Here is a 12,888-nt window from a genome sequence, read left to right as displayed (position 1 = left end):
TCAGTAAAGGAAGCTGACACCTGATGGTGGATTTGAATTGCCCCCCCTATTCTGGGGTCAATAAACATGATTATAGAAAAACGTGAATGTGCACCACAGCTGTGAGTACCTGTTGAATGCAAGATTCACTTGCTGAGCATAAGCATACCTTAGTGTTTTATATGTTTGTGTGTGTTTGGTAAACAATTTTAATTTTGCTTTTTTTTTTTTAATGTTTCAGGTTCGTGGGAGTAAAGGTGAGGTCCTTTATATCCTGGATGCAAGCAATCCACGCCATTCTAATTGGCTGCGTTTTGTCCATGAGGCTCCATCACAGGAACAGAAGAACCTGGCAGCCATCCAGGTAGATTTGGTGGATTCCTACCATTTGCTCCCTGTTATTGACTTACTAATTTGATCTCTTCTTTGGTCTTTATCTCTTGCAGTAACATTGCAAGATCTGAGAAAAGTAGCAATCTGCTTTCCTTTTCCTGCCTTTCTTTTTAGAAGTGAAATCTTGTGCTTAAATATAATACCATAAATTCATAGGATGAAAGACCAAAGAGGTCCTTAGTTAGAATCTGATATTCTTTGAAAGGTTTATATTAAGCCACTGTGGTAGAATTGCACTGAATCACTTATGTGAAGTATTTCTTCTGGCTTAAAGTGAACAGTTTACATTATAAAAAAAAAAAGGAGGTAATTTCCAGAGTAGTTAACTCACTACTGTAATAACAGTTTCATTTTCTCACTACAGCCTTATTCAGTCAAGTTAAGCTTTTGCCTGAATGTTGTTGTTTTCTTGTCATTGTGGAAGTGAAAAAGATAACTAGGTAACTATATACCTGGCTGAATCAGAATTAGTGATTTAGAGGCCTGGTTGTGTTTCATGCCGAACTCAGGTATGGGCTTAGGTGTGTGGAAAGCAGAATCATGCATTTGCTTTATAGCTTAAAATTTAATATAAAAGTGTGACAGATTTGAAAGGAAGTGTGGTGCTTAAAATATTCCAGTAGAAAATGGAATTGAAGGATCTAATTATCTGATAGGATGATCAGGCAGTGCTTGATGATAAATTAATAAAAAAAGATAATTTTCTTTTTCTAGTCTTGGCCGTGGATCTGAATTTATCCAGCTTATTTTTACATTTTTATATTTGTTATTTGCAGCATTCTGTGGTAATCAGTTTCACTGTTTTAATTACACATGTTGAAACATGCTTCTGTTTTTCTTCTAGAAACTTTTTAGTTTCACTTGATTCCCTAGTCCTTGTATAACAGTGAATAGTTACTTTATGTTCATTTTTCTATGCCATCCTTGATTTTACAGAACCCTATTATATCCTTTCCCTCTTATGACAGCTGTTTTCTTAAGCTGAAGAGTCTTTGTCTAATCTCTCATTTTTGGAAGCATTCTGTGACTTTGCAGAATGCAACAAAGACAGTGATATTTTTCTAGTTGCAGCTACTGTCCTTTTGGAGATTATGAAAGAAGTGAACTATCTGCATGTTTTTTTTCAACAGCTTATTTTTACAGTAAAATAATTTTCAATCCCACATAAGTAAGAATGACATAGCTGTGTTAAATTTTTTACTCAAAATGTATATTTTCTAAAATGTTGTTTCAGACTAACCCAAACTATTTGCTGATGTAATCCAAATTTGCAAAAAATTAGGAAAAGAAGAATTATTTATCAGCATTTCTTAAAATTATTATTCTGCTTTTTCATCATGAGATGACTTTTCTAGGATTTGCTCGCAGATCCTTGAGAAAAATATTTAAAAAGATAGTTTTTTGAGGCCAAACAAACAAATTTTTCCTTGCCAAGAAAACAAAGTTCATTTCTGAAGTTAAACAGAGAAAAAAATTTCAAACTATTAAGCAGACAAAGAATACTAGTAAAGCCCTACCATGTTGCTCTGTGAAAGATGCATTGCTGCTGTTCTCCACCCTGTCCCTTCCCTCTATTCGTACCCAGTGGCACTCAGCTCTAGTAATTTCAGTTTCTGTGTTGATGACCTGTCCAACTCCTTAAATCTCCTACTCACCAGAGGGATGGTTTGCTTATTTGGACCTTAATCAAGCACTGCCCAGGGAGATTGCTGCTGCCAGTTCCCCTGCAGAGCTGGTATCAGTCTCCCTCTTCCTGTCCCAGTTGTGAACTTCTCTGTGATTTCCATTCCACTGCTGTTATCTCCTACCACACCTCTTCTACCTGGCTTTTCTTCCATCATCACAATATTTGAATGCTACTATTAGCAGTGTACTGCGTTGGGAAACCTAACTGGTTACTTGTCAGCCTTCACTTGATTTTTACCTCCTACTTTTCAAAGCTCTAGTTTTATTGAATGTCAGCCTGTGACATTCCATCGTATGTTGCTGGCTGAACATAACTGCAGTTTTGCTGCTGATATTGTTTTCTTGGACCTTGTTGCTGTTCCTGTTTTAGGTCACTGTGGACAGCCATGTCATCTGCTTTTCCTCTAGGCCCGTACTCTAGGGAGTCGTCTTTTGTTCAGACCTCTTAGACTTAACATCCAGGCTGCAATTGAATTTTGAGTAACGGATGAGAAAAAGTGTTCACTGTTCATCCATCCGGCAAAAACTCTTGTCAGCACTGACTGAATGACTGCTTTATTATGCTTTTCCTAATGTCTATGACAAATCAGTGCTTAATTTAGTATGACCACTGCCTATGCAATTATTCCTGTATGCTTTCCTTCTGTCTTTGTCTCTTGGTTATGCCAAGATCTATCAAAAGATTTGTTGTCCTGCTTATAGTACCAAATATGAAAGGTCCTCATACAAGAGGAGTCTTAGGCATTAGTCAGTGATTAGCATGTCGTCAGTGCACAGGCGGTGTGATAACAAATTACAGGCAATGTTAGCAAATGCAAAATAGGGTTCACAAGAGGGAGCAGTGTGAACAATTAATGTTCATTATTAGGTTTTAAATAAAACAGTAAAATGACCTGAACTTCTGAATAGAAGTTTTGATGGAATATCCAATGCATACCAGTGTTTTTTTTGATAATGAAAATGATTATTTAAATAAAGAAATGGAAAGAAACTGTTATGCTCTATTGCATAATATTATACCTTGCTTAGATATTGCTTAGTGTGTTTTGCATGCCTTTTTAAAGGATCACACCGGAGTTAAAGGATGGTTTAAAAAGAAGAAAGAATAGCAAGAATATTAGTCCTATGAATGCTTCTACAGAAGAACATTTGGAAGAATTCCAGGGCAAAATAGAATAAACATGATCAGCATGTACAAAGTGATGAAAAGTATAGGGAAGGCAAACTTAACGAAAACAGACCAAAATTTACTAAATTGTCTCTTAGGTTTTTTTAGTACCATCAATAATCAGCTGCCAAAGTAACTTGTATATTCTGTGTGAATGACCTTGAAGCTGTGTAGATACGTACAGATGTATAAGTATTTAATTGCATATAACATGAGTAGGTACTACTTGTGTTGAAAAAAGCTGAATATGTATGTGTTTCTTTGCAGAGTTTGATCTCGCTTTAGTAGATGGAGATGCAAATCCCAAAAGTCTACTATTCCTTTAGGGGAGAAAAAAAAAAGCAAACCAAAACCAACACAGTATACACTTGAGTATTTTAATTCTACACTCTTTGCCTTTAATGATAAGCAGATTTAAGACCACTTGGTGCAGTAGCACTTTGTTTTATGAAAACAGTGGGCAAAACATTGGTGAAATGTTTCCACTAACAGTACCCTTTAATTTGAATTGAGAGTTGCCTGCTTGCCATCAAGATGATAAAATGATGTTTTACAAAGAGGAAGAAGTTATGAATGACATCAGTAAAGTTGTTTTAACTTCACTATCATTACTCAAGTTAATGTGGCTGAAAAAAAAATTGCATTGCTGAGCAAGTAACTAAAATAATTAAAAAAATAGAAGAATTCGTAATACAGATTATGACATCAAGCAAAAAAAATTCCTATCCTTAAACTAACTGAATGATTACATATTGTGTAATAGAGTAGAATATGTCTGCATAGTTACAGAAAGGATGAATTTACTAACTAAGAGGAGAAAATAGAATATTTAGAGATGGTTAGAGACTTTGTATTCTAACCAGCACGTTATAATTACCCTTGTAAATTTTCTCCAGACATTTGTATTTTATGAAGATTTTTGTGGGGTTGGCTGAATTTTTAAACAAGTATTTGATTTTTCTCTCTCAGTTCTACTGCTTACTCTGTGAAGAGTAGTGAATCTCACAAGCTAAAATTGATTAAGAATATTTGACCAAGATTAATGATACTAGCCTATAAAATGTGAAAATAAAGTAAACCACAGTGGTAGAACAGGGGCTTCTCTTGCTTGTCCTAAGTCTGTTCTATGAATACTTAAGAACTTAACACTGGTTGTATGCTTCACAGCTGCCCCTCTGCAATTTTCCAGGAGACTTTGTATGAACTAACAAAAATGTGAACAAAAAATAATGATTTCCTTGTTTATACCCACTAATGATAATTTCTGCTAATTATCTTTCCCACTAGCTTTCTTTCCAGTCTCCAAATACTCCCAGCAGGAGCTTTTTGGTCTACTCTGAGAACATTTCCAATCCTGATGGCATCACTCTAATAGTGATAAACATTATAATCTCATATCTGAAATAAAGTGATTGATAATCATTATTTGCTGCCTAGTGCTCAGTATTCAGTTTAAAAGAAGATGAAGTGAATGTGTATGTCCCTGTATACAAATAAAATAAACCACATCCTGGGTTGACTGCAAAATGTGATTAGTTCATCATAGCTTAATTGTACTCAATGATCATGTTTAGACTGTGCAAAATGCTTCCTGTGGTGAAAAAGCAACTTAGAGGACATGGGATTTTTTTTAAGTAAGTTTGGTGATGTGGTGGTTTGGGTTTTTTTGGGGGATTTTTTTGTTTTGTTTTGGGGAGGTGTGGGTCTATGTTTTGTGTGTTGTTTTTGGTGTTGGTTGGTTGGTTTGGTTTTTTTCCCTTTCTCCCTGTAATGCTATGTATTTTGTAAACCCCTGGTTCTAGTGGGTGCTCTTGGTGGTGTCGTGGGGAGTATTCTGAGTGCTGAGTTCTGCCTCGGCTCCTGCGGGGAGCTGTGGTGTTTGGGTCGGCTTTGCCTGGGAAGGTACAGGCAGTATTTTTAACAGCTGTGCGGTGAGGAATACTGCTATGTGGCTGCTAGAGAAGGATGGAAAGGTTGGAGTGTACCTGCTGAGACCAATTGCTTTTCTGAGCATTTTGCACAGCTGAATTGCTGGAGGCTTCTCTAGCTTATTTCAAGTAGTAATTGAATGTGTTAATACTCTACTATATTTAAAGTAGCTTTAGAACTACAACTTTTGTATTAACAGAAACTATATGAATTGTAATCTCTTTTGCCCTGGGCTATTCCTAGCTATTTACTTATAAATATGGCTTCTGATATGTAGCGAAAATACATTGTAATTATCGTAATCAAAAGGAAATGGCTCCTATCAAAAATACCAGTTTTGTTTTTTCAGTTTTTAGACTGGTAGAATATTATATTTTTCAATGTTCCTTTATCCAGAATGGGTAAGTTTATCTGTCTGTTAGTTGTAATTTTATTAAACATTCTCTGTTGCAGATTACTATGCAAAACAGATGCTATTGTTAACATCGGAACTGTTTTATAAACAGAATGGCAGCCAGCTAGAGCTTTAAATTCAAATATTTTTTTTATTAGCAAGCAGACACTGAGATGGTCTGCTGTAGCTTAGAAAACAGTGAGTTAGAGGAATGAGTAGCGAAAACTAATGTGAAGGAGGATAATTACTGTAAGGTGGTAGAGTGGTTTAAAGTTATATTTCACAAATGTATGTTTGTTAGTGTGGCATAATTCAATGATGTCCTGGTTGATCTTGAGGTAAAAGACCCTGTGCAGCAACAGTAAATGTCTGCAGAGGAAGGTTAGTATGTGAGAGACAGTGTTATAAGAAGTGCAGTAAAACTGGACTAAAAAGCAAGAGAGAGAGGAGAAGGCAGAAGGAAAGCAAGCACAAACTGTGTTAGGCCACTCAGTAAATTTACGTATTACAAAACAGTTTTAAGGACTACCTGAAACTTACTGGTGGCTTGAGTGTTACAAAGGAAAGATTAATTCGTTATGCAATGCAAGAAGGAACATAAACATAGTTGTTGGCTTCCTGCATGCTCAGAGGGGAGAACTAGAAATCTGCTTGGTTCTTAATTCCAGGGTCATATGCATTTATCAGTTGTTGAATACATACTAGTGCTGTTCAGCTATTCTGTTATTGAAGAATTCAAAATAAGAAATTTCTGAAGAGTGAAATAAGTGTTTTTTTCCCATGAAATTCCTTAAACTATCCCTGCTACATTTTTGATTTTTTTTGCGGTAGGAACCTCAGTAATACCAAGCAACTGTAAGTGTGAAAATCATTTAGACCCTTTTCAGCACTGAGGTTACAGAATCTTTTTTGTTAATTTAAATGTAATTAATTTCTGACTTTAGGCTCTCTTAATACTAAGGTGGTGTTTTCCACAGAGCCTCTAAAGGAGACTTCCCAAGAGTAAGTTGCAGTGCCTCAATTCAGGATCCTGTAGGCTTGTTAATATCTGCCGGTACTAGAAGGGGTGCCATACTGGGCACCTACCCCCCCTGCCATTAAAATGCTGCTAACACCAAACTTCCCAAGGCCGGGGGGGGAGTGTCTGTCTTTTCACAACAAAAGCTTTCGGCGAGAAGACGACTCAAAAGTTTAGTGCTTCTCTATAGAGCCGCCAGATTTGTGATGTTGCCGGAATTAGTTTTCTGAAGTGCAACTTTAGTTTTTTGTTCTCCCCACAGAGAAACAAGAATATTTTATTTTTAAGCTGGAAGATTGGAAAATGTGTACTGAATTTAAATGTACAGTGAAAGGTGGGAGGAATACCTTTGGGCAGGGGGAAAAAAAATAATTCTTCCAGCTCTGGTTTGTCTTGCTATTGTACACGTGATTCAAATTCCTGAGGAGTTTAACTGCAAGATTTGGATACATAGTATCATTACTGTAGTAAAACACATTCAGAAGAATGGGAAACTAAAAGCAATGGCTTCTAATTCAGTTGCAGTTATTATCTTGCATTAAAGAATAAAGAAGAAAAAAAAATCTACTGTGATACTGAATATTCAGCTGGAAAAATACTCTAACCTTCACCAGGAGCTATCACTAAGAACTGCAATATGGAATGAAAACACAGGAAATACGTAGGAATTGCCGTACTAGTTTAATCTCATGTTTACGTCTCAGAAGTTGTCTACCTTACCATGTGATACAGCACAATAGGAATAGATCAGTAGATAGAGCTGAGGCTTGTGTGTCCCTTTGTGTGTGGTTCAGGTGCTATACTTCAGATCAGATATAGTCTGAGTTCCTAGGCTGAACATCTCCGTTACACATGTGTCTTAAAGGTGTTTTGTTTTGCTTATTCTGAAGAGAAGTCTCTCTGAACATCCATCTGCTTCATGGCTGATGAGAGTCACAAACATGCTGCCCACCCAGGAATAGACTGAGTGGGACAGAGTTAAACAGTCAAGCATTTTCCAATGTATGAACTAGTGTGAAAACAAGAAAAGCTTCCCCCAGTCTATTTGTGCCATCCATTTCTCCTTCCTTGCTTGAGAGGGGCAAGGGTCTCTTGGTCCCCAGTAGCACCTCTGGAAGACTGTCTTGCTTCACCCACTCCCCCCTGGGGGCATCTGATCCCTCTCCCTCTTGCAAAGGTATCGTTATTCTGATCATGTCTTTGCTGGCACTGCAGGCCATTTTTTTGACCTCTCCTGTGCCTGAGCTTGTGGTTTTGTTGTCTTCTGCCACAGCCCCCAAGAAATCACCTCCGCACATTTCCTGGATTGGGGTTTTTGACCTCACAGACACTGCCAGGATTGGTTTTGCTTTGGAAAACATGACATCGTGGAGCTGCAGGCAAAGATCAGGGAGTGTGCTTGTTTGGAGAGGTAGCAAAGGAGAACTGGCAGAACAGGTAGGCTGAAGAGCTCTCTTGCTGCCAGGAAGTTGGGTTTAGAGGGAAGCCGGGTATCACTTCAAGAGGAGTGGTTGTGGGCACGGGGGGAAGCTTGATGAGAATTAGGAAGGCTGGGTTGGAGCCAGCTGATCAAGCTCTGGAGAATGCAAAAGCCCTGCTCTCCCTTAGGTAACACAAGACTATCTGCCTCCTCCTCCTGTGTTTTCAGGTTTCAGGAATGACGACATGTCTATCTTACACTTTTGGATGAAAGTGTAGTGGGCTGTCAATGCTTCTTGGCCCATGTTGCCTCACAACCTTCCCTCTTACAAGGCATACGTGAAGGTGTGTAACTGTGTGGAAAAACCAAGAATCTGCATGGGAGAGATGCCCTTAGTGGAGGAAAAGTGGGATAGCAAAAGCTGTTGGAACAAGAAAACTGTATTTGCTGGGCAGGTCAGTGTGGCTCATAGCTTAAAAGATGACAGTCAAGGTGAGAGCTGAGAGAAGGAAAGTGGAATAATAAACCAGGAGTAGTGTGAAGGGAGGTTGTGATGCCGCCATGACTAGCACTTGGAGTCTTCTCCCAAGGACGGTTATGGCCCACTGCAGATGAACGTTGTTAGCAAAACAGCCAGCATGGCCTGAGCAGATGGGCAGGTGGAACAACTGCAGATGTGTTCTTAGAAATGGGAGGATTATTAAAGATTATTAAAGATTATTAGAATACTTGAAAGATTTCTTCCTACGATCACTGTGTCTGCATGCATGTAGATAAATGTGCTTCATGCAGGTGCTACTGGTGGAGGGAGAGACCTAAACTCCTTTGTGGTTTCTGGAGAATTTCCTTTGGTTTCACTGAAAATGCTGCTTTGAAGAACTACTACAGTGTGGGTATATCTGGATTAATTAGTGCTCGGAATACCTGACATTTGTTTGGCTGCAAAAGCCAAACACATTAGCCTTGGAGGAGAGATGAGTTTGAGCTGTGTTTAAGTTTGGGCTAACACCAAAGGTAATTTCTTTTCAATGCAAATGCAACCAAGAGCATTCAAGTGTTGAAAGTCCTTACTGCTTCTTCCATTAATCTTTTTACTAATCAAAAGTACGCAAATAGGAAAGAACCAGTATGTTTTTAGACACAGAGCTATAAAATAAGCCCCAGATGCACATATAGGAAGTACAGAGATGGTGAGGATGCAGCAGTACTGATAAGAGCTTGGTTACTGAGATTCATACACTTGGTCTAGGTTAATCTGGATAATTAGTTCTGGTTGCTGTTCTCCCAGATTTACTGTGTGGTATAAGATGTGTCATGTATGATCTAATTGAAAGATGTGCTATTTCTGTCTTTAATGAGTAAGATTGGGACTTTATTTTTGCCTGGGATACATGACTTTTTTTTTTTTTTAATTTTTTTGGCAAGCCAGTAATAGTTGTGTGCTTCCATTTATAAGGTTGTCTTGCTTTTAGAATAAGATTGTCCTAAACAGTGATGTATTGGAGATTTACCCCAATGGTTTTATCCTGTCTAAGTGGAGACTGAGTGTAGAAAGACCTTTTATTTTTCCTCATGTCAAGAGTTTCAGTACATAATTTGTTTTGAGTTTAGACTGTAGTAAATTAAAGGTCTCTGCAACTTGACAGGGGCATATGAAAAACAGCAACTCCTAGATGTGTGCAACATTTAGGGTGGCATGCTGATAGGTATCTGGACTGCAGAATATATCTTGGAAAAAAATTGCATAATTTGTTTTGTTTTCAAATGCTGCTGTTGAGATAAGGACAGAAAAGTGGTATGTCCTTGAAAGCAGCAGCTGTATCAAGTCAATTGAATTAAATAGATTTCACTCTTCTGTGACAATATCTTGTGTAATATATAACAGACCTTCTAAAGCTTGAGGAATACTACATCGCTGTTGACAGTTTAAATTAATCTTAGTATATTACAAAAATTAAAAATCATTATCTTGTCCTTGTGCTAGGAAGCTTGTTACAAAATATATGGGTAGATGTAGTATAAAGAAGCTTCAGTTAACTTTTCTGGATGTTAATCAGATAAGCTTTAAAATTTATGATAGAACTTGGAAGTCTTCGCTGCATAGAAATGAGACTCCTTTGGTGCTTTGGGTAGTACCTAAAGCAGTTGGTTCACATATGGCAAAAAAGAAAAAGCAGCTCTGTATGTTAGTTTAGGAGACAGATGGTTTTGCTATAGATTCCCCCCTGTGCCAATCTTGGTAACTTTAATTAAATATTGTCAAAGTTGTTCGCTTATGTATGTATTTGGAAGCTTGTTTATTCACTGTGGAGAAGGTTTTGGAGCTTATTATTATGTAGTTTGCCCTCTCATGCAGAATCTGGGCTGCATCTTTGACCTTCTGTGGATCTGTGTATCTACCCTGATTTAAACCAGGAGTTGGTTTTGATCTAATGGTTTAAAGTACGTTTTAAGATGTGCCTGCTAACTTTATGGTGAAGATAACTGACCAGGGTTGAAAGCCTGTTCATGAAGAAGGCTGGGAATCTTAAGGAGAGAGAGAGAGAAAATGCGATGTAAACATGCTACTGAAAGCTGGGTTATAATTCATGCAGCCAACAGGGGACAGAGCTAAAGCTGTATTGATTATTTAAATATTGTTATTTTTCTAATACTCAAATATTTCATTTTCAAACTCTGAAATTCTTGTCAGGCAGAGTGTGGCAGGAGAGGAGGACTTTAACACCACCTTCACTTTGGTCTAAGCTACAGTGCATATTGGAAAAGTCTCAGAGGTGAGGCAGGGGAATATTTCCAGAATACCAGGTTACAAGGGCACTTTATCCATGCAGCCACACTGGGAAAGAAGTCTTAGAAAGGCTGTTCTAGCATTGTGCTCCTTGAGGAATGGAGCCAGCCCTTACATAGTTGAGAGTTAATATTAGTTCAGAGTCTCACAGATGTCTCTAGGTTTTACTTTTTCTGACATAATTGTTTATTGCTTCTACTTACTGTTTGCAACAGGAAGGGGAAAATATTTTCTATTTGGCTGTAGAAGATATTGAAACAGACACAGAACTTCTGATCGGGTACTTGGACAGTGACATGGAAGAAGAGGAGGAGGAGGAAGAAGAAGTAACCGTTATCCAGGAAGATGAAGACAATGGCAACAATAAAGAAGTTCAACCAGCTAGTGAAAAAATTGCAGGTGAGCAATATGTAAAAAATAGGATAACTTGAGAGCTTAAAATTAGTAACAAAGAAGAAAGAGAACACTGTGTAGGACTGGGGAACTTGAAGGCTCTCCAGGTTTAGTCTGAGCTCTTGTATGATTCTTAGCTCTCTAATTTGGTTTGAGTTGTGGTTCTTTTCTTTGCCTAATAAGAAGCAGCCAGTCCTATGAATTACTGAGTGAATGAGTGAGCCTAGGTTTCATGAGAAGTTACCATTAATTTTTGAACTAAAGACAGAGTTCATTTCACCTGACAGGGTCTTAAGAAAGCTAAGTTTTTGCTCTAAGAGGGGTAGTTTCACTTTTACTTAGATGGGAGAGAAATAAACCTTTTTATAAAACTCTTCAACCAATCCTAAGGTAAGATGTCTAAAAAAAGGTAGGTGACCTGAGCTGTCTGCTGAATTCTCAGCATCTTTATCAAAGTAGAGGCAACCTGGATGACTAATTTAGGCTAACAGCCAAGTCACACCCAACTTAATACTTTGCATCCGTTTTCAATAATGCTGATGGTAATCCACTCAAGATAGGCTGTCCATAATCCATTCAGAGATACTGTCTTTTGTGAATTTAGTGATGCCATTTTGCATAATCTGTTTCTGGCAGAGAGTCTCCCTTAAAATAACCAAAATATTCCTTGAAAACTATTCTTTTACTGGTTTTGCCTCCAATCATGCAGATCCCCTCACCTGTAAAGAGGACCATGCGTGCCCAAACTGTGAATCCAGTTTTGCCAGCCAGGAGATTCTAGCTGAACATCTTCAGACTTTGCACCAAAAACCCAGTGAGGAGAAGGAATTTAAGTGCCGAAACTGTGGAAAGAAATTCCCTGTTAAACAGGCTCTACAAAGACAGTGAGTAGAAACAGGATTGTTTTTTTAGTTTAAATCAATTTCATTCAATCATTTATTTCTCTTGGCTTAATCACAATTTAAGCTTTAATTTTTGTGCTTATGAATTTGTACCCTTACCCTTTACATTAGTCTTTTAATATGTTAATTTGTTGTATTTGTTGGAGACTTCAATTTGAATCACAAAGTTGTAGATAATTTTTTGTGTTTTAAAATCATACACTGTAGACCCTATCAGAGCTGCTGTTTGGTGCAAAACTGTTGGTCTCCATCAGTGGACTATTTAGTAGTGCAGGAGATGTAATTCTTAAGCTGTGGATGTCATTATGGAACTAAAGTAAGATTTAGAATAAAGTAAATAGTGATCTAGAAGGACAAAAAGAAGGAAAAACAATGCTTCATGTTTGCTTAATTAAATATTTGGGTGATGGAAAAAAACCAAATAGAAACATGAAAGACATGAGATTTAAGAGCACATCTTTGCTGTCCTTGATAGTGTAAATATGCAGTTTTGTCACTGAAGTCATATAGCTTACAGTGATACTTTTGTACAAAACCAAGTATTTTTGTCTTTTGTTATGTATTTTTTGCTTGCAATTAGATATATTACTTTTTATTATACATTTACCTACAGATAGTACGTCAGATGCTTATGTGGTTATAGATAGTACTTTTAATCTCTCTTGTATTGGAGAGAAACAGACTCATATTGCATAGAATACACTTAAGGCTACTCTTGTAATAAACTGATCTTTCTTACATCTGAATAATGTGAACATTCCTAGAACTGGCAGCTCTATATGAGCTCTGTGTTCTTTCATGGCAATAAATAAAATTAC

General features: G+C 37.4%; 1 protein-coding gene across 1 annotated transcript in view; it reads left to right on the top strand.

The window, feature by feature from the left end:
* Positions 1–208: 208 nt before the first annotated feature.
* The window catches only part of PRDM5 (PR domain containing 5), a gene marked incomplete at its 5' end in the record, with an annotated part of 67,930 nt that continues 55,250 nt past the window's right edge, over positions 209–12,888 (top strand). Inside the window, 3 exons of the mRNA XM_009702814.1 lie at positions 209–343; positions 10,991–11,174; positions 11,878–12,052. Of these exons, the coding sequence (XP_009701116.1) occupies positions 209–343; positions 10,991–11,174; positions 11,878–12,052 (494 nt within the window). The remainder of the gene's footprint in view (positions 344–10,990; positions 11,175–11,877; positions 12,053–12,888) is intronic.

This window comes from Cariama cristata, unplaced genomic scaffold (genome assembly GCF_000690535.1).
Source record: "Cariama cristata isolate BGI_N322 unplaced genomic scaffold, ASM69053v1 scaffold4026, whole genome shotgun sequence".
NCBI classification, from domain to species: domain Eukaryota; kingdom Metazoa; phylum Chordata; class Aves; order Cariamiformes; family Cariamidae; genus Cariama; species Cariama cristata.
The sequence above is the reverse complement of the archived record's forward strand: the minus strand, read 5'-3'. Positions and strand labels throughout refer to the sequence as shown.